The following is a 26205-nucleotide window of genomic DNA, read 5'->3' on the forward strand; positions in this document are numbered from 1 at the left end:
GATATTGTTAAAAAAGCCTGTCTCTTTTTTAAGCATGTCCAAGATAGGCTGATTTCACTGCTTAAGTGTCCCATCAACGCCATGCTTGGTTTGGCTGCTAAATTTAAAGGCCCCACAGATAACACCGTGGACTGTAAAGTGAGGTGCACATGTGCAAAGCGTTAGTGCATGCAGAACGCACTCTCTCAAAGCTAGGCTGGGTGCTTTGAGGTCTGTGCAGCAGGAGGCAGCGCTGTGAGCGCGGGCCGGGCTGCCCGCGGCCGCGCTGGGCGCAGACGCGTGGCGAGGGCCGCGCCAGCGCCGCCCCGCTACTCACTCGACATCTCGAAGTGGTTGTGCAGCGTCCGGGAGTTGGTGCTCTCCGCAGCCTTCTCGAAGGCTCTTCCGAAGAAGCTGAGGCAGGAGCAGAAATACGAATGAGTGCCCCAGGAAAGGATGTTTACTGAGGTAGAAGCAAGGAACTTTTTCCTGGCTGAGAGGTGGAAATGGCTTCCAGATGTTTTTACAGGTGCCGTGTATTCAACACACACCTCACTTATTCATGTGCAAGAATTTTACATTGGAGGCTTTTAGAAATGAAGTCATGGGCCATATGGTAAGATGGAAGGAAAAGACAAATCCTTGCAAGGATTGAAAGATCCTGCTTGAAGATCCATATCCTCTCTCAAAGCACCTCATGCCTGTTGTATGCAGGAGGTGTGTTTTTGAGAAGGATACAATTCAAGTTAAAATAGTCAGTGTAAAATAGGTACAAGAAAGATATATTTGCTTCAGAGACAGGTTTAGAACTTGTAAACACTTTGCTTACTTCTTCTTGTCCGAGCTTTCTGTCTCTGGAGGAATCCCCACCATGATCACAGTTCCCTGTTCAACATCCATGGGTGCAGCCATGACCAGGGGCAGCAACTTGCAACGCTTGTTTTTTGTCTGGAAGTCAGAAAGCCTCTTGGTTACACAAGGCTCAGAAAGCAATTTAATATCAGCTCTCCATGAGCAATAACATTACAAATAGTCACCTAAGGATACAGATATTCTGCAGCTCAGCAGAAGGTGGGTTCTTTACAGGATATCTTAATACACTGTTCCTTACAATAAAAGTCACTTTAAGGACTAACAGAAATTTCAGTGATGTACTCCCTCAAAACTTGCAAAATTACACAAATGTTTAGATTGTTATTATCTTAGTAATGAAAACTCAATGCTATGAAGTCTCCAAATAGGAATCTTCCCTAGAGCAGCATTCACAAATATGCTAAAATCATCCAATCAATCAGCAGAAAAACATTATTAATAGTTTCCTATAATGCTTTTAATAATCAATTGCAAGTATCTGACAGAACAGTAAGTACTACACCAGCCAGAAGTTAGTGAGTCAAATGCTTTTGATCTACTTACAGAGCAAACAAATGACTTCAGTAAGTATTTACTAAGCAGACATAGAGACACTGGTTTGGAAAACAGTTTCACATCTGGTGTGCCCTATAAAAAGAAGAATTATTTCAATTACAACCCATGATTATTCTTACACTTAGTTTTGTCTACTAACAAGTCTAGAAGCTTTGTGTGGCTCAAAGAACACTAACAAGAACCTTTATAATACAGGTGGTTGAGCTCAGTCAGCTTTGCAACAAAGCCCTGTCCCCTTTATGAGGGGTGATTCTGCCTTTGGGAAGTTCAGAGCAATGTCAATATTGACCCATCAGAGGACAGCACAGTACAGAGAAACAGGCTCTTTCTTACAGAGTAATTCTTGCTGTGCCAAGCACTTAAGGAAACTGTTATTCGAGGATGATGCAGTCAAAAAAGAGACTCGAATGTTAGCTCAAACACAAAATTCTGACCTCCATGAGGGAGCAATAGAGAAATGGCCCCTGGGAAATGACAAGGTTGGTGCAAATACAGCTGGCCACTGTCTGCTGGATGGCACGTAGCTGCTTTTTGGCTAGGTCTAGTCCTTGGTGCAGCTTGTCCAGGTTACCCCTGCAACAAAAAGAATAAAAACAAACACTTCCTTAGTAAAACAAAGTTTTTCACATAAAAATTATATCTAAGTACTACTGACAAGGATATTTTGATTTTTTTCCTTCAATAGCTTATGAAGCAACAATTCATATTTTCGATCCATAATCCCAATATATTGCCCTAAATAAAATTGCAAAATACTGAAGAGGCATGTTTTCAGTACCTGGAGAGACTGTCCAAAGCCTTAATGAAATTAGTTGTTTCAGGCCCCTCTTTCTCTATGTTCTCCATGAGAGAAGTTGTTGCATAAACTATGTCACTTGCTGAGAACTTGTTCTTAAAGCCAAAGTGAATGCTGAAAGTCTGAACTCGCAAATCTTTCATTCTGCAAAATGAAGTAAGCCCAGGAAATGGGTAATAATAATTAATAAACATTAACATAATAAATAATTAACATTATCAACATTGACCAGCAGTCTCCCCAGTATGCTAATCTTCAGAACATGATAAAAAACCTTATACTAACAGCTGCAACAAATCTAGTGTTACTTTGTCAATCTAAGAATCATATTTTTAAAAACAATATATTAGATCTTCTTCATACAAAAATATTTAAACTTAATTGAAAAGTATTTTCAGATAAAATATTTGTATTTAAAACTATTTACCCAAATTTGTTTGCAGATTCTTCAATCATCTCCCGAAGATTTTCTTTCAAAGACATGTCCATGGAATTAAACTTCTGTTTCACTTGCTTCAAGGGCAGACTAAGAAAACATGGAAAAAAATTCATTGACAGGTATGCCAGAAGAAACAAGTATTTTGCCTTTTTCTCATAGGACTTTCAAAATTAGATAATTTAGCAAGGTGAAGTCTTGCTATGCATTTGTTTTTTCAGTCATTGAAAAGTGAATGCAAGGAAGCAGAGGTTACTTTACTGAGCTGCCATTCCAGAAAAGCATACAGCAAGTGCTCCTTGTAAACCAATACACAAGTTGTGTAACTCTAAGACACTGCCACCTATTCAGAGCCCCGCAATCATATTTAAAAACCAACAGCTTGAGTACTTGCAAGCTTTATTCTGAATATTTTCCTGTAAGTAATTGAAAAAAATGATCCCAATTTTTATAACTCACCCCATGTCAGCCAAAAACTCCTGGAGCCTCTTCTGCCCTTGTACAGACCAAAGCTTGAGGCTGGCAGAGGTGTAGCAGGTGTTACAGAGACTTTCGTAGAGAGACCAGTGCTGGTACAGTGCCAGGCGTAGGCTGAGCAGGAGTTATGGCAAATAGTTGCAAACACAAATATCCTCTGGCCCTACAAACTCCACGAGTAGGAAAGGATTCAGCTGCCCTTACATCTTGTATGACTGCATAAAATGCGGCGAGAAGCTCAGGTGATGGAACCCAAGAGCAGCAATGTTGACTTGTAACCAGTTCTGAAAGGTTAAGCTGAACTGAAGCCCCACCAGCAGCTGAAAGAGGGATCCATGCACAACAAAACATCTGGATTTCCCTTTATTTTATTTCCATTCCCAGTAGACATGGTGCTGGGATTTTGTTTCCCTAGATAAAATCTCCAGAGGAGTTCACCCCAGACCTTCTTTAAGGATACTCATATTCAAATGCAATTCTCATGCAGTCAATGGACAGAGAATTCTCCTCATCCTCGTTGCGGTGGTTGTGGCGGGACACGTGGCGCTGCAGGATCCCAATGTCAGTCACGTACTTCATTCTGAAACAAAAACAGGTTTGTCACTTCACCTTCTGCCTGGGAATTTTTGGTCTCTGTTACAAGAAAATAAAAATGCTTCCTAAAGTCTGCAACATGAAAACCATAGATACATTTTGAAACCCTCCCAACTCATTAAATAATATTTTTTCAATATTCATCGTTTTACTCAGGCAATTAAAATTTAAAAAAAAAAACACCCAACCAAAAAAAAAAAAACCAACAAAAAAAAAACCACCAAAAACCCCCCAAAAAACCACAACAAAATAATACACCAAAACAAAAAATACTGACCAAAGAAATCAGTTACTTATTACACTTATCTATTCTAAATGTCCATGTATTAGTAAAAATTTAACACCATGATTTATGTCCACACATGTAATACATATCTAGTAGGAAATACAAAAAAAGAGGAAAAAATATCTGAAACTTGTTATCTAAAACTGTAAAGGAGCCTGGAGGATACAGAACATACAAAGGTTTCTTCCTTTAATTAAGCTGTATCAAGTTCATGCTCAGGTAAACTACAATTAAACACAATTTCCTCTTAGATCAGAAGTGATTGATTTATAATTTGGTGAAAAACAAAGCTAGCTTAAAAATTCTAAATAATAGAAAATATTTTTTAAATATGTATATTCCTATTTTTGTAATGGAACAGATCACATTCAGGCATTAATATATTTAATATCACTGTTAATTACTTATATCTGTTATAATTATACCCTGATGATTCCTGATTTCTACTAATTGCTGATAGCTACTCCCAAAAATAAAACTTTAAAAGATAGACAAATAAATAAGAAAGAATAATAATAAAAAAGATAAACTTGAAAAAAAAACTTTCTTACTGAGTGATTTTATCTTGGACCCATTGATCTGTTAGGCCAACAATAGCCCACCTAAATTTTTTTTGGAAGAAATAATAAAAAAAAGGTTAAACCAACAAATATTCTAATAGGTATATTATATTTATTCCTCTAAGTAGGTAGGAGAACAAATCAGAAACATGTTTACCAGCAGTACAGAGAAGTTAAGAACAAAGTTATCTGTTATTATTCCCTCTTTTGCAGACATACACATATAGTACCATTCTCCCTTTTTCCATGCAAAATCTGTTGTTGCTTTTAATTAATTTACACAGATGCATTCTCTAGTTGAAAACAAGCATCCACTCCCAAGAGAAACTGGAATCTCATAGTGAAACCAAATAATTTTGGGAAATCTTGCCTGCCTTTGTGGCAGGTTTAAGCTTCCAATCTCTACAAAAAATGATGATGGAAACCTACCACAACATGTCATTCAAGTCCTTAGACATTATCCATGCCAGATCAAACATCACCATTGCAGACTACAAGAGGGAGAAGCAAAAAGACAAATGAACACATGACACAGTTCACTAAACAAATAGAACACTTCAATCTGCCAAGTACTAGCACATGTTACTAAAGCCCTAGAAATCACTCTGGAGCCTGACAATCTGCCAGCTTCTTCCTAAGATATTAAGTAGAAAGAAAAATATTCTAGAGAGCTCTGTAAACATGCGTTATATAAAAGCAAACACAATTAATAAAATATAAATAATCAGGCCAAATGACAGAAAGAACAGTTTGATGTCCTAAGTGCTGTGTTTGGGATATCCTGACACTTTGAAAGACAAACAAGCTCCCTACATGCTCGAGTATTTTTGTGACAGTATTTGTAAATAGGTAGATACCCTTGCAAAGCTCTAAGAAACAGCTATAAAACATTAAACTAAGTTAAACTACTTGTATATATATGATGCAGTTTTTATATATAACAAAAAGATACGAAAATAGTGAGATGCAATAATATTATTATATTGAATAGTATTATTAGAGAATTATATAATTGTAACAGATAATTATAACATTGGATATTGTCAAATTACCTTTACACTGTCACCTTAAAGTTTTATGGCAAACAGAGTTTATACTTACTGAGGTTCCATGGTATTCATATTGTTCGTAATCAAAAAGAATTTCTCGTCTAAAATGGGGAAAAACCCAGATTTGACTAAGTGGTGAACTGGTCATTGGAGCCAATTAAAAAATAAGCCAGAAATGGTGATTAATATTTAAATTTCATTTTAACAATTAAAAATATTAAACTTGGGCTAGAAATTGTTTATCTGCAAGGCAACTAGACTTTAGTAACAATGTGGAAACCACACTGAAATGTACTCAAAACAAAAAGGAAAAATTTTTATGTCACTATTCCTTAAATCCCATTTTATCTGATTTGTTCCTGCTCATTCCTATTGACTACAGCAGGATTGTAAAAGCAGAAAACAGAAGGACAGACAAGATAAGAATATTACAGCTGTTTGAAGTGAGCTAGTGCACCTATTGGTAATCAAGTTTTAAATTACTATTTACAATTTCCTCCATTTAAACATTTTATTTTTATACACTAAATATCTCTCTCAACTTTCTAAACAAAACTATAGCTAAAGCATCTTGCAAATCACAGCTTGGTATATTTTTAACCAAAGAATGAAAGAAAAAGAAGCAACACAAAAAACCCCATTTACACACCTGCGGGCCTCCCATTCTCGCCTTTGTCGCCTTTTCATCGTCCTCTCTATTACCTCCTGTAAATTAATTTCCAGGATGTTAAACAGCTGGAAAAAATACTCTAATAGATTAGCATCTAGATACCTCAGTTATTAAACTTCAATTTAAAAATGTAATTAAAAATTTAATTTAAAATATTTATTTTCCTTAAAAAAATAATATATTGCCATTAACAGCATCTAATGAGAAAAGTATCATCAAAAATATTTCCAAGGAACACACATAAGATCTTTGTGAAATATTTAACAGATCTGAGAACAGCTCTTGTGTGTTTGTAATTTTCTTTTGAATTGGATAGATTCTTTGGCTTAGACAGTGCCCTTCTTATATTACTAGGGAAAAAAAGTACGATGCTAATGGGAAGATAACAAAGATAACATGAAATATATATTAAATCCAAGGATGTCTTTATATTTAATTGTCCCTTAATGTTGCTGGTCTCATGCCTTTGTTTGCTTCTATAATATAAATAGAAAATATGCTACAAGTAACATGGCAAATTATATTTCATGTGTACACTTAATATACTTTTGTTAGTTTACTGCCACAAGCACAGACAAAATCCATTGCTAAACTATTTGTGAGCTTGTATTTTCTCAAGCACTTTTTTTGTAAAAGGAATTAATATCTAAACAAGTTCTGTTGCTAGACTGCCAAGCCCACAGCACAAATTAGGAGATAGATCTCTCCAGTTTATTGATTATACAAAGAATTATGCGTAAGTAAGTTCAAAACAGGTTTTTTTTTTTTTAATTTGGAGAAAATACTTGTGTAGTACAGATAAATAAATATTTTGTGTATGTGCAACTACCTGTTGTAGTAGAGTATTTTTAAATCTTCCACTTGGATTTGTGATCTAATAGAACACAATTTTTAAACTCAAATACTATTATGATGTAAAATATATATAATAGCAGTGTTATTTTTCTTCCTTTCAGAACACAGCAGTGAAACAAACCTCTTCAAAACGTCTGCGCTTCTCCAGGGGTTCTGAGCCATCACTTTCATTCTCTGAGTCCTCTTCCTCCTCCTCCTCATCTCTGAAGATGTCATCGTAAGCAGGAACATCGAGATCATCATCTTGCTTGACTAACAGCTTAATCTAGCAAGGAGAAAACTGTATTTTAGAGTAAGTATCTTATTTAGTGAGCAAAATGCACTCTGTATTAATTCCTGGCATAACAAAACATTGGTTTTTAATACAACTAACCTACTGACTTATAGAAAATAAGAGTAAAAATCCATATTCCATTGTTAGAGCGTTACTGGAAAATTTATCATTTTAATGCTTGTTAAAATAAAATAATTTGTGCTTAATACTTAAATTCTAGGTGCTGCTAGATGCTGAGAAATAACACATGTCACATTCTGGAGGGATGTTTATCCTCTGATTCATGGCAGTTTGATTTATAGCAACAACATTAACAGGTGCTTACTACTGACAACTACCACATTGCTAACTTCAGACATTTCACTACTGGAAAAACGATTTTTTTCTGGTCATGTACGTTACTACTGCAAATATTTATTTATTAATGCTGCTTTCTGACCTACAAGCTAATGTTCTAACCAGTTTTGCAAGGACAGAAAAGCACTACACTGCTCACCACCACACTGTGGGGAGGTTTTTACTGTGGGAGAAAAGCTTTTACCTGTGTGTCATTGTAAACATTCACTACGTTGATCGGTCTGTGACTGTCACATACAAAAAACAATGTGTCTTCTTCAGGCTGCAAGATTTCCAGGAGGTCTACATTAGCACCACAATTAATAAGAACAAAGTATTTGAACTGCAAACAAAAGCAGAAAAAAAGAAAAAGCTTATTACTTGAATTGCCAGGAAACATGGAAAACTGAAAACACATTTACAAAACCCACAGAGCACTCATCATTGCCAAAACTTGCGTTTACTTTCTGATATTTGAAGTCTCTGAGGCAGAATTTTTTTAAGGCAAAACACACAATTCAGGGATGTTGGACGTCCAATACCTGCCCCTTTATATCTCAAAATGTGTGCAAACTCCATTTGACTCTATCAACATTATAGCACACTCGTTGGAGGGGATGTTAAAGTCTTGACACTGGTTTGTTAAATTGTAACCACAGTTTTAAGCAACAGTAATAATAACAACGAGCTTAAGCGTTGATATTTTAAATTGGGAAAGGGAAGCAGTTTATCTTTACAAAAGATGGGCTACAGCTCAAAAATTTTCCAGTATTTTTTCACCTGATCTTTATGCTCCAGAAAGGCAGTTTCAAGCTCTTGCCACCCAGCCACTGGCACGAGTGTGTATTGCACATGGTCACACTGAAACAAAGCCTGCAAGGAAGCAACAGCTGTGAGCAGAGGGGAGGGGAAACAGCCTCTCCTGCAATGCTACACCAGGCTGTGAGTCTATTCCACACAAATCCTTAAAATAAAGACATCCCAAATGACAAATCTACGTGAGCTCTGAGACTACGACTCACCAGTTTTCTGTGCCAGAACTCACGGAAACAAATGTTACAAAAGCAGATTAAAGCTTCCCCCTCTCCCCAGCTCACACCCATGTATAGGATCCCAGGGCATATGTATTTTCTCATACTATCAGCCTGCAGTGACAATGAACCAAGACTTACTTGGAGTATTTTACAAGCACATAATGCATCAACATCTGAAGCAACAAGAAGAAGAACACGCTGTAAAAATAACAAAATAATAGCATTAATATAGGTGCCAAATAGAGCGTGCTGGTGCACGAAACGCATAGAACACCGAGACATCGGAAATTCAGATTGAAATCATCACAAGCATAAAACAAGATTGCTTCTGAATGGACACTGAGACCAAAATTAACCAGTTTGGGTATCTGTCAATATTAAAAACAAGCAACTCCACATACCCAAAATGTGTCAGCTCCTTTAGGGATAGGTAACTACTCAGTCTCCTCTGAACCTCACATACTTTTGAAGTTTCACACCTAGTCAAACCCTACAATGATTTTCATTGTGTTTAGAACGGCCTTCGTTTTCAGCGCAGATTTGCAACAGTTTTAACTAAAAAAATCTGTAGCAAGAGCAGGCAACTCAGGAAAGAAATTATTTCACCTAAATCAAGGTTGGCTGGTATTTTTGTGGGGGCGGCAGGGAGAGGTTGGTTGGTTCAGCTTTCGTTTGTTTTGTGAGAGTGTTGTTTTAGGTCTTCGGGGAAGGGTGTTTTGAGATTTTGCTCACTGCTGGAGAAATTAAGATAAATGCTTTCATTTGCACAGTCCATAATATCATTTCATTCGTAGAAATGCCAAAAGACTGTCCAACAAAAGCTTCACCACCTTACCACAGTGAAAGGAGTTAAGCAAGCCCTAGGTTAAAAATACCAGTAGCAAGCAGATGTGTTACGAGACTGCGGGAAAAACATTGAAGATAATAGAAAACAGTATTTAGCGTCTGGGCAAATAACGCCAAAACGATTAAAAAGATATTTAAAATGCGGTTCAGACATGCCATGGTTAAACATAAGACCCAGAACACACAAGAACCCTTTTGCGGAAGGAGGCGAGCCCTAAGGGCAATTCCCGACAGAGCTCACCGCGCTGACGCTGCTTTGTCCAGGGGTCCCAAGGGCAGGGAAGGGGAAACACCCGGGAAAGGGAATGCTACCACCGGCTGCCTGCCGGACCCGCCGCCCTCAGCACGGCCGCCGCGCCGGCGCTCCCCGCCACCGACCCCCGCTCTGCAGCCCCCAGAGCACCGCAGCGCCTCAGCCGCCGCGGGCAGAGCCGGGGACGCCCCGACCCCGCACCGACCGTGCGCCGCGAGGCGGCGGGAACCGCGGCGGCCCAGGGCGGGGAGAGCCCTCAGGGCGGCCGCCCCGCCCGCCGCTGGGGCGCCCCTCCGGCCCCGGTGGCGGCGCGCTGCCCGCACCTGGGTGACGATCAGGTCGTAGAACTCCCGGCGGCAGTCGGACACGAACATGGCGGGAACGGGAGCGCGCGGCGGGAACGGGCGGCAGCCGCAGGCCGCGCCCGCTCAAACTGGGCGCCAAACCAGCGCCGCGCCTCATTGGCCCGCGCCTCACGGACCGCTGGCCAATAGAAACGCGTTCCCCCCGCCTCTGCAGCGCGAGAGGCCCAGTCCTTTCCGGGGCTTCGCCAATGGGATGCGGAGAAGGCGGTGACGATCCGCGCTGCTGGCCAATCCCGAGAGGGTCTCGGCCGGAAGCACCGTGCCGAGTTTTGTCGCCGCGTCCGCCATCTTTGCTGCGGGCGAGTTGTAAGCTTCGCCATTAAAGGGAGCCCGGAGGAGGGGAAGCAGGGCCGCATCAACGCCGGTGACCGAAGAGAAGCCGAGCGGGCAGAAAGGGCTCCCGGCGATGGCCGCCTCGGAGGGCGCGAGGGCCCGTTTTCCGCCCTCACCCGCAATGGCCGCCCGAGCGGCCGGCGCCGCGCGGCACGCCGGGAGGGGCGGGGCCGTGGGTGGGGCCCGGCCCAGCCCGTGAGGCGAGCGAGCGAGCGAGGGAGCGAGCGGCGCTGGCCCGGCCCGGCCCGGCCCGGCCCGGCGGCCCCGAGGGAGCACCCGCCGCCGCCGCCATGGTGAGACCGGGGGGCGGCCGGGGAGGGGCCGCGTCACGGCGGCGACGGCTCAGGGGCTGGCAGTGCGTGCTGTGACACTTTGCGTGCTGTGGATACTGATGATTGCGTTCTTCTCTGTGTGTTGTTTGTTCCCCTCTAGTTCTCTTTTAATATGTTTGACCACCCCATTCCCCGGGTGTTCCAGAACCGATTTTCAACCCAGTACCGCTGCTTCTCGGTATCCATGCTTGCCGGACCTAATGACAGGTCAGATGTGGAGAAAGGCGGGAAGAGTATGTGCTTGTTTTATTTTGACTAATAAACTGTTGGAAGAGTGTTTTGGAATAGTGTCAAGTCTTGCAGCTTTTGGCCAAGGCAGCAGGAATATTGAAAACACGGTGGCAGAGTGCTCAGCGCCCTGGGCTGGGCTTTGAGGAAGGAGGAGGGGTCGTGTTCCATTGCATTACTCGGTAACTAAAAATGATTATCCAGTGAGTCGGGGTTTACGAGCGTCAGAAGGACACAGGCTTCGTCTACAAAGCGTCTTGTTAAAATCTGGTATCTAGTGTGAGCCATGGAAGTTTATGATTAAGGAGTTTCTCTCCTGCACCGTGTTGCACTTCATTTAATTTGTATAAAGAAAACAATAGATGGGCCAACTTAGTTTTCAGTGTGTCAGACTAATGCTATGTTGAGTTGGTATGGATTGAAGAGCACCTATGAGCCCTAAAGAATAAAATTAGCTTTGGGAATTTTTTTCTTTAGTGATAGTATTGTAAAACCTTGTTTTCTCTTTTATTTTTTCCCTGATTATAATTCTGAAATCTCCACATAGCAGGAATATTTGTCATGACTGATTCTACTGAACTCTGTCTGAAAATGAATTTGCAGATTTTAGAAACTGCCCTTTTTTTTAAAGAGATTTTAGAGAAAGGAAGGATAAAATTGTGTGCTATGTACTCTTCTACAGATGTACTTTTCCTAATTTTACATTCTTATTCATTTCTGCAGTAATTATGCCACCATCAGCTTTGGATCAACTCAGTAAGTGAATACTTTATTCTGGAATAACAACATTAGAAATAGGAGCAAGTGTGTAGGCAAATACCACAGTGTTTTACTTATCTATTTAAGTCTTAGGTACTGTGTAAAAAATGCATTTTGAAGGTATTTTTTCTGTCAGAATTCATGGGGCTTGTCTGCCTTCAAGTACAGACATCTGAAACATTGGGCATTTGATACTGGGCATTTAAAGTTCTGAGTGCCATGCCAGCACTGGATTTGTGTATCTGCTTTCTCTGTACTTTTGAGCAGTTGGGATAATGGTGTGAGGGGAATCCTCTCCTATGGTCTGGCCCATTCTCTTGGTGATTGATCTCTGAAAGCTTCAGAAAGGTGCTAGGGGCTTTTAACAGAGAAAACTTTTTTCTCCTTTCTCACTAGGCCGCCTTAATATTACTTACCCCATGCTGTTCAAGCTGACCAACAAGAACTCGGACCGAATGACTCACTGTGGAGTGCTGGAGTTTGTGGCTGATGAGGGCATCTGTTACCTTCCACACTGGGTGAGCTGCCTCACGCTGGACTGTCAGAACCTGAAAAGTAGGAAAGGGAGTTGCCAGGTTTAATATTAAAGAGGTGAATGTTTCCTGACAGTGCCTGTCTCTGCTGGTCGTGTTCCTACAACAGCCTTCAGTTCTGGCTCAGGCTTCCTTCTGCAGAAGTTTAACTTAGCAAAGCAGACTGCTTTTAATGTGCACCTGTCTTTTCTGAAATTGAATGTACATAAGAGCTGATATACACAGGAGATTTGAAAACATCAGACACATTGATAGGGTTTTGTGTGTTTGTTTCCATTCTTGCAGATGATGCAGAATTTGCTGCTGGAAGAAGGAGGCCTGGTACAAGTGGAGAGTGTGAATCTGCAAGTTGCTACTTACTCCAAATTTCAGCCACAAAGTCCAGATTTTCTTGACATCACCAATCCCAAAGCTGTGTATCCTTCCTATTCAATTATGGAATAAGGGGAAAAGATTTTTCTTCCAAATTGGAACGATGAATCAAAGCGAGCTTTCCACGTGTGGCTCGTACACTTCCAGTAGTACATGGCCACTGCTGCTCCTTCTGAAAACAAAAGGGATGGGGAGCTGATGTACAGAGATGTGGTCAACTGCTGGAACAAAGTGTGGTCTCAAGAAGGAGGAGTGTTGGCTTAAAATCCAATGAGCTTTGAGTGTCCCTTTGAGGAATTTATACATCCTAACATTTCCTAAAATCCTATATGCAGTACTGATGACTTTTAAACCATGTTTGAGAAACTAAAGATTAGTGATCTACAGTATGGTGACTTTAAGGCTTTGATGTTTCACTGAAAACAAATATTTCATCTTAACATACGGCAAAGACTAGAAAATGCATTGAGGAACTTTGCCTGTCTAACTACTGGGGATGTGATTGCCATCAACTACAATGAAAAGGTACAGTGTAGGGTTGAGGGTTAAGTTCAGTAGTTGGATGTTGGTACTAAAACAATCAACCCAGAGCTGTGCAGTGTTTTGGACAAGTAATCCCACATGGCAGATTTCACAGTTGGCTTTCTATTGGAGGGAAAAAAGAGTCAGCTAAGTCTTTTTCTGAGCTGCTGTTTAAATTTCTTTGGACTCACAAGAAAATATTTGTGCTGTTGAAGGTTTTACAAGTGAGGGGATAGAATTTATCCTAAATTCAGAATTTGTTTTCAAAAGTGGAGGTTAAAGTACAGTAAGAGTGCAGCAGGGTGCAGTCATGGGTTCTCTGGCTTGTCAGTTAAAAACTTTGGCTTTTAAATTCTGTAGAGATCCTGCAGTATCCAGTCCTCAGCCTAAAGAGTACTTACTTCGGGTCTGGAGGGAAAGGTTTAGGTATGCTTTCCTTACACATAATGCAATCTTAAAATATCTATGACTGTTTCAGATCTATGAGCTTCGGGTAATGGAGACCAAACCAGATAAGGCTGTGTCCATCATAGAGTGTGATATGAACGTAAGTTAAAGCTGATGGGGAAAGTCTGCCCTAACTGTGTCCTCCCAAGAGGAGAGGGCACTTGGGCAGTGATAGCTCTGCACACCCAGCCCAGCTGATGCTGCAAGAAAGGTGCAATCCATGGGGTAGGGACGATGTCTCACTTGGGAGTACTCATGTGCCTTTGTGACCCCATCTGTGATCCTGATTAGCACTTCATGTACCATCAGGTGACTGCAGTGCCTAGAATTTCATATTAGCTTTGGCATGTTTTATCTGAGTTTTATTTAATAGCCTTGTCTTGCCTCATACTCCAGTGATATTGTGGAGCTGTTTTACTGCTTTGTTTCCATTACATGCTAAGGTTAATTCCTAGTAGGCTTGGTCCTTTTTCAGTTCTGAGTTAAAATGTTTAACAACCAAACATTAGTTCTTTTTAGATCAAACGTAGTGATAGTAGTTCATGGAGTTTTGAGGAATAGTAGTATAAAGGTTATGATTTAAAGAAAAATATCAATAATGGGTTTTTTCATGCTTCTTGTGTAAATAGGTGGATTTTGATGCTCCTTTGGGATACAAAGAACCAGAAAGAAGTGCACAACATGAAGAGACCGCAGTACGTTAAACTTTTGTTCTTCCAAAATGCATCCCCTAGAAGTCGCTGTTGACTGTGGGGGACGTGCCAACATAATTTTTTTTAATTTAAACAAGTTCTTTGGGGTAAATTTTACTTACCAGAAGCTTTTGCATGTGTTACTTTGGAGACTGATGTTTACCAACTGTTGTTTTGGGAAAGTGATTGTTCTGAAATTTTGTTTGGCCAGAAATACTTGGAACTGTTTGCATGTCATGTGCATGTCAGAAAAGAAACAACATGAACTTGTTTTTCCCCTCACAGGATGTGGAAACAGACCACAGTGGATATGTGAGCGATACAGGATTTCGTGTAAGTGCCCTGTTTCTTCTGGTTTCTGAATGCTGTAAAATGGTGATGGAAAGTTGTTCTGAACAACTGCAAAATATCAATACCTGTTCTTAGAGATGCTTGTTATTTAACTGGCAAGTGCCTGTGAATGTTTTGTGTGATCACAGCCAGGAGCAGCATGACTTGTTCTCTGCAAAGGGCAGATGGGAGGTTGAAACAGACTCCTACACCCACGATTCATCAGTTTATATGTACCAAAAAGAAGCCTGCTGAATTAAATAACTAAATAAAAATTCCTGTAAGATTTTACAGATACAATGTCCTTGTGCAGTGTGCTTTCAAATGCCAGGAGTTCAATGAAAACTGGTTATGTATCCACAGGCATTCTCTGGATCTGGGAACAGATTGGATGGCAAGAAGAAAGGTGTGGAGCCCAGTCCCTCACCAATTAAACCAGGAGACATCCGAAGGTATGTCTGTATCATTCACTTGTAAGCCAGTGAAGGATCAGTTTTGAGCAGAGTTTGGTTTTTTCCCCTGCTCCTGAAATATAAACAAACTAATTTTGTAAGGAGTTTGCCTTAGAAAGTAAATAGTCCTTCTTATCCACAGGCTAGTAGAAACATGCCTGTGGCCAAGCTTCCACAAAAACTCCAGTATTCGATTATTTACTTCTGCAATCTGTGCCTATCTTCAGAAAATAATTCAGTGGTTTAACTCTGGAATTATTTAGAAATGAAAATGTGCAGTCAGTGTTGGTATTACACTGACAGACACAGAGTAGGTCTCTCTGTGTCCAATTCAGAATAGGTCTCTGTGTCAAATTCAACAGTATATAAACATAATGTTTTTATGCTTTTTTCCAGAGGAATTCCCAACTATGACTTCAAGATTGGTAGAATCACGTTCATTCGGAATTCACGTCCACTGGTCAAGAAAGTGGAAGAGGTATATAAAGTTGAATCCTGCCCAGTTTTGCACAGAATTGGAACATTAGAACTGAGGTGCAAGTTTGAGGTCCCTGTCTTTCCCCTTGATTTTTTACAGCATGCTTCCATTAAAAAGTGGTAGTGGTTTAGAATGGTTTGAGTCACGTGAAGCAACCTCTGTTGTCCTTGTTACTGATGGAGGATTGGCCTGCTGTCAGTTTATTAAGCCAGTTGGCTGAAAGGTCACCAAAATGCTACTATTTCATTTTCAGGAAGAAAGTGATTTTTATCTAAATTAAGGATGTGAAATGTCTACGCTCAGTGGCTGCTCTGATGGAGCATTCTTGCTAACAGTCGTTCGGCTTTCATCATACACAAGCAATGAGCCAAGAGGTAAAACCTTTTTTCCCCTCTTTCTTTTTTCCAGGATGAATCTGGAAGCCGGTTTATTGCCTTTTCAGGAGAAGGCCAGTCCCTGCGCAAAAAAGGAAGAAAGCCCTAAGTTGTGGTACCTTCAGCTAGTTAGGGGGAAAATAAAATAACAGGTGCAGCATCTTGGATCTTAGTAATTGCAGTTGAGAGATTGTTTTGCAACACTGGAGCACTTAATAGGTGTTTTGGTTTCGGTTTCATGTTTACAGCTGGAGCTGTCAGACTGTCTTAATTTTCAGTTGAAAATTAAGTTCTGGGAATTTGGAAGAAGCTTTTTGTATGTGTTGTAAAGAGGGGAATGCAGATTTGTGGTAAACCTGAGAAGCAGAACTAAAAAGCTCTACCTTATTAAGGGTCCAGTTCTTAGACTCATCTTCCCCTCATCTCCTGAGTGACGATGATATCACGTTGCTGTGTGCTTGGTATTTTCCTCCCTTTATATATATTTTGCCACAATTTCAGATCAGCTTTTTGGTGTGGTGCAAATGAAGGGTGACTTTGGTGTTTAGGATTTTAGCGCTGGGAATTTCTTTGAGCTTAGCTTCAGGTGTTGGGTTATTAATCATTCTAAGCAAACCCCCTGTAACTGCTTTTTATATTTATAATTAATAACATGCCTTTTAATAGTTCAGATACTATAAGGTAGCGCAGCAGTCTCTCGGCACGTGTAGGGACAGGAGGGACCCAGCTGCACTGCCCGGTGCCGCTTTGGAACGGTGCGAGTGTATGCCGTGCTCCCTCTCGTCTGCCGGCGAGCGTACCCGGGTGCAACCCTGCTCACTCCTGCGAGCCCGAGTAAAAGTTCCTCGTTGCCAGCTGCGTCCGTGTGTGGTGATTTTGCACGGGCCGGGGGCGGCCGGGGGCTGCCGGGGGCGGCCGGGGGCGGCCGGGCGTCCCAGCGCCTCCCCGGGCAGCGCCCGGCGGTCGCGGCCTGCGCTGGTCACGTGCCGGCCGCCGCGCAGCCATTGGCTGCCGGGCCCGGGGCCGCTTTGTGCCGCCCCTCGCCATTGGCTGCGGCCGCGGCCGCGCCGTAAGCGCGGTGGCCATTGGCGGCGGGGAGCATGGCGGGCACGGGCGACTCCTGGCGGGTGAGCGGGCGCGGGGCCGGGGCCGCCGGGGTCGGGGTCGGGGCCGGGATCGGGATCGGGGTCTGGTGGAACTCAGTGCAAGCCGGCGGGACTCAGTGCAGCCCGGCCATGTCCGTCCGCAGCCGCCGCGCTCATGCGAGGACTACTGGGGGGAGTGGAAGCACTGCCGTGGGCTGCGCCACGCCTTCCACCACTACTACGCGCACGGGGAGCTGCCGGAATGCGGCCGCTGGCGGGAGGACTACGAGGCCTGCCGCGCCTGGGAGAGGGACCGCGCCGCCGCCGCGCAGGTACCGGCCCCGCTCCTGCTCCTGGCCTGCCCGGGGCTCTGTCAGGCCCAGCAGCCCCGGCCTAGACCCCGCAGCCGCGGGGGTTGGGGAGGGTTTGGAAGAACAGGCGCCGGAGGTGGGTCAGGTTGTCTTAAAGTCCAGTGGAGGATCCAGGGAGTGTTTCAGCTGTAAAATCTTGGGTTCTGATACTCTGACATTTCCTCCCTGAAAGGAAAGTCCGCCACGTTACAGGGAAAAGGCGTTCCTGGGCTGTGTAGAAATGCCCCTGGCTCCAGCCCCGCGGACACCGGGCGACACGAGCCCTGCAGCACGCCAGGCTCCGGAGGGTTCCACAGCAGGGCGAGTTTCCTTCGTATCTTAGGAGCCAGAGGCAAAATAGAAATATGACTTAGTTTAAAACTTGTATTCTGGCTTACTTAGATAACATTTAGCACTTCTGCTTAAGCATGATAAATTTTTATTTCTTCTTTTATCTCAAATATTCAGAGCAGGAAATCAGCTCTGTGTAACTGGAACATCTAGCACTATTATGGTAATATTATTTTTCCTGTATTTCAGGAAGCTTTGTGCAAGAGTGAAAGAGCTCGAGTTATGGAAAAACAGAAATATGCTCCAGTGTGGAAGCTCAGGAAGAGCCCACCACTTGACTGGTATCTACCACTTGACCACGACAAATCAAATTAACAAGACTGTTTTCTGTGTTTGGTCAGTAACATAATACACAATTCAGAATTATGCTGGCTTTTTTTTTTTTCGTTCCACATCATCTTGAAGTTAGTCAACTGTAGCTCTGCCCTACAATACTTTAGCAGTCACTCAAAAATTCTGAAGTTTTATTTAAACACTGAGTATTTTTAAAGGGAGACTTGAGGTGCTTAATTTGATTGTGTTTTTTACTGCTGACTTACACTTCAGGATTTCATCTCAGCAGGCACCTTTCAAATTCATGCATGCATGCTCTAGCTCTGAGGGCCTCTTGCCCTACCAGCTGGCACCGAGCATTTCTGGAACAAGGTACTCACCCCAGGCCTGCCAGATGAGGGAAAAAAACCCAAGGTGGGACTGTTCTTTGCAGGCTCAGGACAATCCCAAACACTGGCATTTAAAAGACACTTCCCAATCAGGGTTGTGGTAGTTGAAGAGCTTCTCACCTCTGGGCTGCACACCCTGAAACTGCTCTCGTGTGGTGGTGTGTGTTGTGACAGTATTCAAAACTACTGAAAAATAAAGGTTTAAATAAATGTAGGGAGAGAGATCTGGTTTGTATTAGGGCAAACTCATGGAAACTTAGCTACAGCAGTTACATGGCAATATAAGAAAATAAAAAACAATTGCCTTTGCCACTGTGTAAGGTTGTGTAGCTTTGCTAGGTGTGTTATTACCTGGATAGTCATTAAAACACAGAGATACTTCATTTATTTTTTTACAGTCACATCCTGCAGTGTTGTAACCTGCAGGGAAAATTGTTTATTACTCCAATCTTTCTTCCTTCAGTCGCTGAGCGCCTCCTGGCAGCTGAAGCAGGAGCTCCCCTGTCACTGTGTGTACACCTTGGTGATGTCAGTGCACTTTCCTTCAGGGGGATCATAGCCGGGAAGGGGAGGGGTGTAACTGGGTCCGTCCCTCTGGAAGGGGAAGAGCCCCTCGTCCCTCCGGATTGCTGCCTGGTACAGCTCCTCAGATTCCAGCTGCAGCTCCTTCAGTGCCTCCTGCTGAGATTCTACAAGGGCTTTAATTGCTTTCTTTTCTGCCTCATCTTGGTTCTGCTTAAACAAACACCACTTCTTCAAAAGTAAAACTCTTCTTTCAGACTCTTCAGGAGAAAGAGCAGGAAGACTTCGCACCCTGATGAAGAGAAGGATAACACTGTAATGGAGAAACAGCCTGACTCCAAAGGCCAAACTAAGAAAAACAAAATGCCAAAACAAAAAATTCCACCACCAGGCAAAAAACCCCCACCACACCCCGAGAATACACTGAAATCATTAATAATTTAGTCAGTCTGTGAGGTCTTCCAGTCACTCTAACAGGAAATGCACCGGTTTTCATTATTTTTAGCAAGAACAAATAATATTTCCTTTCCACATGTTTGTCCTGACGGAAGTGGGTATGTTTTCTTACCAAGGCTGGCACTATGTTGCAATTGTGCAGATAAAGAATTTTGCTGTGAGTGCAGGTGCATGGTGAAAGACAGACCTACTGACCTGTTGCTCTCTGAGTACTTCAGTGGTGTTATAAAATCCTCAATTGGAATCAGTTCTGGGGCAGCTTTTTCCAACCTTTTAAGCTTTTTCTTCATACGCTCCTTCTGTGCTTGCTCTTTCTTCACATCCACTTTCTTTTTCTTCTTTGGCTGTGCTCTACAAGGAAAACAGCAAATGAAGGAAGATATTTTGTCCTTTAATTCAACACCAACAACTTCTATTTTCTTTTCCATTACTTAATTTGTAACCCTGACACGAGTTCCAGCCATTAGCTTTATTCAAGTAATATAACTTCCAGGAGCCAGTGACAGGTCTGCTGAGATTTTCTGCAGAGAGAACTGGAACTGCCTGGGAAAAGCAATTTTGTGCTGAACATCAGAATGACCTGAGGAAGTTCCACAAAAAAATTGAATTAGAATTGTTTCAACTGGCTCAGAGTGCAGCCCAGCAGGTCTGTCATACAAGGGGCTTGTGCTGGAAAGGACCTGAAGCCTCACGTGGTTGTAATCCCCTGCCATGAGCAGGGAAACCTTTCACTAGACCAGGTTGCTCCAAGCCCCATCCAACCTGGCCTTGAACCAATATTCCTGTTATTTCACATTAAAGAAGACTTCAAGTGGTTTTATACATGCTTCTAGAATTTCTGCACTTGGAGCCAAGTTCAGGCTGTAGATGTTACTTCTCCATGCAGATCCATTGCACACTCCACAAACTGACCCTCATTCCTGCCTGGCAGACTGAACAAACAACACTTATGGTGTGAAACAGTCCCTCTCCACGAGTGCCTAAGAGCTACCTGGGTATTTTAAATCAAGCTGCATCAAAACAAAACACAGACACTGAAATGTGGCACAGAAATCTGGCCACATGTGGGCTGCCTCTGCCTTCACAGCAAAGCATTTCTGGTTCAGCCAGGCTTTTACCGGTGTTGCCCAGCAGGGAATTCTGGAGCACTGCATCAATCCCCACATTTCCAGGTCTGTGGTTGTGCTCCCCACAAGCACAAAGTGATAACTGTATCACCTCTGAACTCTCCACAAGAGGCCAACAGTTCCCAACTGCTCTGGCATATAGAGACTTAAACATGTACAGTTAAAGGTTAAATTTGGACTTGGGAAAACCTGTGTTCCCCCATGGATGAGAAGGCTTCTGTGTAACTCCAAGAAAGCTGCACTCACCTCACAGGGAGGGATGTCCTGAACTCCAGCAATGAGCTCTGCCAGTGACTCCCTCGGAGCGGGACCCTCTGGGGCAGCCAGCAGCTGCAGGAGGAAAAATAACGTAAGGCATGAGGAGGAGCTGACCCCGGTGTCACCGATTCTGCACAGGAGCCTCTGGTTATTCACATTTTACAGCCATGAGTTTGGAACCATCTTCGGCCACTTCATTCATGGCAGGATACAGCGTTTGCCTAGAGATGACCTCAAACCCTTGAGCTGGGTAACTGATCCCAAATGTGGACTGGTGGGTGAGAGCCCACCAGGGTACCGAGGGGTGAAAGAGATACAGGTTTTGGATAGGTTATAGCAGTTTTATTTTCAAGCTCTGACAATGACCCCTTTGAGGAGCTGGTACGGGAGAGGTCAGACCACCGCCGTTCAGATCAGGAGAGCGATGCCGGCTGTCCTATCTCGGCGGCTGTCACGGGAGACGAACCGGCCCAGCTGCCAAGGCACCGACTTCTCCAGGTGCAGGGGCCCAGCCCGGGAGCAGCCCCAGGAATGGGCGGGAGCGGGCTGGGCAGGCACTGTGGCTAAGGGGCGCCTCCCGGGCTCCCTCCCCGCGGTCCCGGGGCGGGGCGGGACGGCCCCGGCCCCGGCCCCAGCCCCAGCCCTACCTGAGCCGGGCCCCGCGGAGCCCTCGCGCCGCCGCCGCCGCCGCCGCCCACATGGCCCCGCGCCGCGCCGCGCCGCGCCCCCGCCGGCCGCGCTCCGACCCCGCGTCCCCCGTTCCGGCGCACAAACGTTCCGGAGGGCGCCCTAGCGGCGCTCCCGCCCCGCCGGCAGCGCCCCGCTCCGCCCGGCAGGGGGCGCCCGCCCGCGCTGTAGGGCGGGCGGCGCCCGGCGGGGGAACGGCGGGGTCGGGGGCGCTGTTTCCCGCCGGGCCGGTTAAGCGGTTGCCAGGCGCCGAGTTCCGGCGGTGCCGGATCGCCGGCGGCGCCGGGCGGGGGATGCGGCGGGGCGGCGGCGGCACCGGGACATGGAGCGGCGCTGAGGCGGCTCGGGCCGGCCGGGGGCGCGGGCACTGCGGCGCCGGGCGCGGGCCCATGGTGGCCGGCCGCCGCTGAGCGCCGCGGCCGCGGAGGCAGCCCGGGCGGAGCCGCCCTGGGGTCCCGAGGGCGGAGGCCGGCGGGGGCCCCGGGCGGGGAACAATGAAGCTGCTGAAGCCGACCTGGGTCAACCACAATGGTGAGGGCCGGCCGGGCAGCAGGTGCCGCGGGCCGGCGGGGCAGCAGGTGCCGCGGGCCGGCCGGGCAGGTGCGGCGGGGGAACGGGCGTGCGGCACACGCCGGGGGCGCGGGGCGGGCGGGGCCTCGGGCCGCTGCCCGGCGCTCCCCGGGCGGCCGCGGGTGCCGGAGCCCCGCCGCCCCGGGAACGGCGGGCGCGGCCGGGGGCAGCGGCAGCAACAAGTCCTCGCCCGCGCCGTCCCGGCGGACGGGAGCGGGAGCGGAGCCCGGTCTCTGGCGCTGGGCCGGTTCCCGAGGGCGGCGTGGGGACAGCGCGTCCCGCTGGAGGGGACCCTGCCGCGGCAGCCCCCGGGACCCGGCCCGCCCGGCACGGCGCGTTCGCTGCGGGCGGCCGGACACAGCCGCGGCCGGGCTCTGCAGGGACGGCGGCGGGCAGCGCTGAGCTGATTCCGCCGGCCGGGCACGGCGGGGCCGCTCCGTGCTGGGGGACGTGCGGAGGGATGCTTTGAATGGAGTGTGGCCCGTGCACAAGGGACAAGGAGTTTCGTGCCCAGGTCCAGGTCCCCTCGGATGAGTGTCCAGGATGAGCCGGTCTCCGCTGCGCGGCACTGGCCTCCCGGCTCTCACACTGCTGACACAAGGACAGTTTAAAAAGTTCTCCGATGCTCTGAGCTGTGCTACCGTTCTCCACGGAGGGCAAAGTTTCTTCCAGCAGTTCTTTCAAAACAACTCACTAAATTTATATAGTGTCCTGTCTGCCAGTCCTCTGGTGATGTTGGAGAGATGTGTGAGCTAAAACAGCTTGCGGTGAGGTGTCGATACTGACAGAAGCCTCTGTACTTTCCTTGTGTGGCAAATACAGGACGGCACCAGAGTTTATGTCATATTTACATTGCTTAGGATGAATTTCCAGATTAATACCTGTACTGTTCCTGGTGAAGCAGCGAGAAGAAACCTAACACAAAGAGCTCACTTCTCTTTATGCAAGTTTTGCCCTCAGATTCATGGGTACAGTTTTATTTCAACTGCAAATTTTATACTCTGTCAACGTATAAATGTCATTACCTGGGCTCATGTAGCTGATTGGTATCTAGAGTAAAACTAAGACCAGGTTATTCAAGCTGGAAAAGCATGCTTTGAGTTTAAAACCCCAGGTAGAACTTTACAGCTGCCTTTCTGCACGTGTTGTGTCCTTTGTGTTCGTGCTGCAAATGTTGATAACAGTTTAAGCCTTGAGCTGCCATTCGTGTTGCATCTTTACTTGGCCTGCTCTCCAGGGACTCTATAGGCAGCAGATGGACTCGACCTTGTACCAAAGGTTGTAGTGAACTGAAAAAAATGTGGAAGTGCTTTATTCTAGATGTTTTTTACATTTCTGCTTGGTTACTCTAAACAAATGTAGCATTTACATCTTAATCTCTGGCTGCCTGTGGTTAGACTGTCCTGTGCCTCTGTGTTTCTTCAGTGGGAGCAGCTGAATAAAACCTTTCAACCTAAGTCCTTGGAGATCACAGAGACTGGATCTGTAACTTCTTTCCTTATTTTTTTAACGGGTGCACCTTTAGATATGGGTATGTATTTGAAATCTGTAGCAATTTAGAAAGCATCCAACCATTGCAGAACACAGGCGTGAGCCAAGCAGGGCTTCGTTTACAGAGCCCTGTGACAATGGGTAGTGCACTACAGAGGCCTTGATGGTCTGGATTTCACTCCCATTTCTGCCACTGACCTTTTGGGATGAGTTTGGCTAAGGCACTTCATCATAAAAAACCAGACATTGGCCACCAGCTCCATTTGTGAGATGCTCTCAGGGCTGCAGAGGTGTGCAGGGCTGTGAGACAGTCACACATTGCTGTCCTTGGGGCAGGGAGTGCAGGATAAAAGAGTTTAGTCAGCCTCTTCTAACATGCCCGGTTCCGGATCCTCCAGGCATCCCTGCGTGTCAGGAGTCTCCATCACTCCTCATGGGCCTTCCTCTTGGCTCTGAAACCTCTCCAGAAACAGGGTGAAGGGTATTTGCACTCTGTGTGCTGGAGACTCTGTGATAATTCTTACTCCTTTGATTTCTGCACAGGCACACGGGGCTGCCTCACTGTTCTCGTTTGTGAGCGAGTCCTGATAGCAGGGCTGGCTCTTCCACACACCAGCTCCAGATTCATTTCAGCCTTTTCCTCTTCCCACTCAGTTCTGGGAGTTTTGTTTTACTGAATGGACTAGAATGATGCTTCCAGGCATGCATTCTCCAGGAGATAATAGACACTAGAAGTGAGTGTTGTAGCACACCTGGGAATTGTGTGCTGCACAGCCGAGATGCTGCACGCTTACGGTAAAAGCACTTCAGCACATTTTGGCTCTACAGTTTTTGCCTTGGAGTTCTTAATGTCACTTTTTCTGAGTGCTTATTGGATTTATTTCTTGCTCAGATGCATTTTCTATAAGCTTTTCACGCACTTAATGTGGATTTATTAGATTTTGCGTGAAATTCCCATTATTGTTGTGTTGTTCTCTTCCACGTGTCTTTGACTTTAGAGCAGGGAAGAATATTCAAAAGTGCAGTCGAGTGGAAGGGGTGAGAACAGATGGCTGTGAGATACAAGTTGCTGGGATTGGCTTCTCTTTCCCAGTGTTGCATGCAGTAGCTCTGTACAGATGCATCATGCATCCAGCAGCTGCCTGTACATACTCAGCACTCAGGGTTTTGAGAGCCCAGTGCTTAAAGACAACTCAGGCAGGCAAACACTGATCCCTGTGGGAAAGGAAGTCCCTTGCTGTTCCAAGAAACCCTTGCAAGCCCCAAGGTGCTGCTCGTGTATAACAGCTTGTAGAAACTGGAGCCTGCTTTTGTTTAAATATAGGCATGGAGTTTATCTCTCCAAGCTGTAATGGTGGAATGTAAATATTTGAATTGATTTGTTAGTCGTGTTGAATGTTATGTATTAGATGGGCTGGAAGCAAATTGAGTAGAAATACATTCATTTTGAGGTAGAAATTCACCTAAAACTGTTCTTATATTTAATTGATTATTGTATAAATTTAAGCAACAAACAAAAATGATGCAATATTTAAAATTACTTTTATGCTTCACTGGTGTATATTTTTTTAAGATGGGACCTTCTCCTTGGGTTTCAGTTATCTTACTTAGATCTTTTTGTTCCAAACTTGTTTCATTATCAGTATTTCTTTAAGTGCATAATGTATATTTGGGTTTGTTAAACAAATAAGCCCACAGGACATCTGGTATATCATAAGGTGTTCTGTTTTTAATGAACCTGGTTTGCCTTCTCCTGCAATGTGATTCTGGGAGCTTCAATAATTTAAGCTTATCTTTTTTTAGAAATTATTGCAAGAGGTCAGAATGTCTTAAAGCACACTGTGTTAGATTTTAGTGTTGCTGCTTAAATATCACATTTTGTTTTGGTGCATCATTACTGTTGGGAAACTCAGCACATCTCCAATTAGGAGCATGAGAAAGCTTCAGTCACTTTGAAGCAGAGACCTTGTATCTTTTGGCTTGTTTAAACAGAAACTAACAACATAATCTGATAAAGACATGGACCTGGGGAAGGCGGTGATTGCTATCAAATAATGCCTGCTTCTTCATTATTTTGAGAAATTGGAGGAATGTGAAGAAAAACCCAGTGTCTGTGCTCAATTTGTAAACCCCCAGTAGTATGGAACAAGTCTTACAGCTTTTACCTGTTACTTATCCAGCAGTGTAGATGGCATTCTCTTGATAGTGGTACCCTGGAGGAAAGGGCACCCTGGCAATGTGACCACTTCATCTGTTCTTTGCTTTTTTCTTTTTATTAATTAGTAATTGGACATTGGGTACTGGGCAGATCATTGTGTATCATTAGCTACCTGTGGAATAAGATCCCTCCCTGGATCACAGTTGAGCCATGTAGGAAACTTTGTTGTCCAGGGCTTCATTTATTGCTGCTGCCTTTCCTGGGTGCAAAGTCCATACCCTCTTTAAACGTCACATATAAAATAATGCCCTGTGACCTGACAACTTTCACTGAAGTCTGTATTTTTAGGATTATAACCATTTATGAAAATCTATTCAGTGCTTATGTGGTTGAACCCC

General features: G+C 44.6%; 5 protein-coding genes and 1 long non-coding RNA gene across 13 annotated transcripts in view; 4 read left to right on the forward strand and 2 right to left on the reverse strand.

Annotated features, from left to right (window-relative positions):
- CDC45 (cell division cycle 45) overlaps positions 1-10341 on the reverse strand; it is a 37418-nt gene extending 27077 nt beyond the window's left edge. For both annotated transcript variants that reach the window (XM_068208837.1, XM_068208836.1), the window contains exons 1-17: positions 10197-10341; positions 8913-8972; positions 8521-8613; positions 7946-8083; positions 7252-7395; positions 6255-6310; positions 5658-5706; positions 4986-5047; positions 4548-4598; positions 3577-3696; positions 3099-3230; positions 2631-2729; positions 2186-2347; positions 1842-1980; positions 1396-1479; positions 809-927; positions 317-393 (exon numbers count right to left, since the gene is read on the reverse strand). In XM_068208837.1, coding sequence (XP_068064938.1) covers positions 317-393; positions 809-927; positions 1396-1479; positions 1842-1980; positions 2186-2347; positions 2631-2729; positions 3099-3230; positions 3577-3696; positions 4548-4598; positions 4986-5047; positions 5658-5706; positions 6255-6310; positions 7252-7395; positions 7946-8083; positions 8521-8613; positions 8913-8972; positions 10197-10247 — 1636 coding nt within the window. In that variant the 5' untranslated portion in view covers positions 10248-10341. The remainder of the gene's footprint in view (positions 1-316; positions 394-808; positions 928-1395; positions 1480-1841; positions 1981-2185; positions 2348-2630; positions 2730-3098; positions 3231-3576; positions 3697-4547; positions 4599-4985; positions 5048-5657; positions 5707-6254; positions 6311-7251; positions 7396-7945; positions 8084-8520; positions 8614-8912; positions 8973-10196) is intronic.
- LOC137484734 (uncharacterized) lies at positions 307-7413 on the forward strand. Of its 3 annotated transcripts, none has more exons than XR_011005000.1 (3): positions 307-447; positions 2647-2761; positions 7232-7413. It is a non-coding gene; the product is annotated as an uncharacterized lncRNA (long non-coding RNA). The 3 variants fall into 3 exon arrangements; XR_011005001.1 differs by lacking the exon at positions 7232-7413 and adding an exon at positions 2861-3784; XR_011004999.1 differs by lacking the exon at positions 7232-7413 and adding an exon at positions 3604-3784.
- Positions 10342-10767: 426 nt separating the features above from the next.
- Positions 10768-16944, forward strand: UFD1 (ubiquitin recognition factor in ER associated degradation 1). The gene is made up of 12 exons (XM_068208838.1): positions 10768-10864; positions 11004-11136; positions 11855-11887; positions 12287-12408; positions 12709-12839; positions 13248-13320; positions 13796-13864; positions 14394-14459; positions 14742-14789; positions 15150-15238; positions 15635-15716; positions 16125-16944. Exons 1-12 carry the CDS (start codon positions 10862-10864, stop codon positions 16197-16199), a joined length of 924 nt encoding a protein of 307 aa, XP_068064939.1. The 5' UTR covers positions 10768-10861; the 3' UTR covers positions 16200-16944.
- Positions 16945-17108: 164 nt separating this feature from the next.
- On the forward strand, positions 17109-18381 carry C18H22orf39 (chromosome 18 C22orf39 homolog). The gene is made up of 3 exons (XM_068208846.1): positions 17109-17217; positions 17340-17507; positions 18066-18381. Exons 1-3 carry the CDS (start codon positions 17191-17193, stop codon positions 18189-18191), a joined length of 321 nt encoding a protein of 106 aa, XP_068064947.1. The 5' UTR covers positions 17109-17190; the 3' UTR covers positions 18192-18381.
- Positions 18382-18750: 369 nt separating this feature from the next.
- MRPL40 (mitochondrial ribosomal protein L40) lies at positions 18751-21647 on the reverse strand. The gene is made up of 4 exons (XM_068208844.1): positions 21549-21647; positions 20890-20973; positions 19712-19867; positions 18751-19352 (listed from the first exon to the last, which is right to left on the reverse strand). Exons 1-4 carry the CDS (start codon positions 21599-21601, stop codon positions 19043-19045), a joined length of 603 nt encoding a protein of 200 aa, XP_068064945.1. The 5' UTR covers positions 21602-21647; the 3' UTR covers positions 18751-19042.
- Positions 21648-21944: 297 nt separating this feature from the next.
- The window catches only part of HIRA (histone cell cycle regulator), a 32070-nt gene continuing 27809 nt past the window's right edge, over positions 21945-26205 (forward strand). Inside the window, exon 1 of one of the 5 annotated variants that reach the window (XM_068208843.1) lies at positions 21945-22188. In XM_068208843.1, the coding sequence (XP_068064944.1) occupies positions 22083-22188 (106 nt within the window). In that variant the 5' untranslated portion in view covers positions 21945-22082. The remainder of the gene's footprint in view (positions 22189-26205) is intronic. The other 4 variants (XM_068208839.1, XM_068208840.1, XM_068208841.1 and 1 more) reach the window with 4 other exon arrangements.

This window comes from Anomalospiza imberbis, chromosome 18 (genome assembly GCF_031753505.1).
Source record: "Anomalospiza imberbis isolate Cuckoo-Finch-1a 21T00152 chromosome 18, ASM3175350v1, whole genome shotgun sequence".
Taxonomy (NCBI): Eukaryota; Metazoa; Chordata; class Aves; order Passeriformes; family Viduidae; genus Anomalospiza; species Anomalospiza imberbis.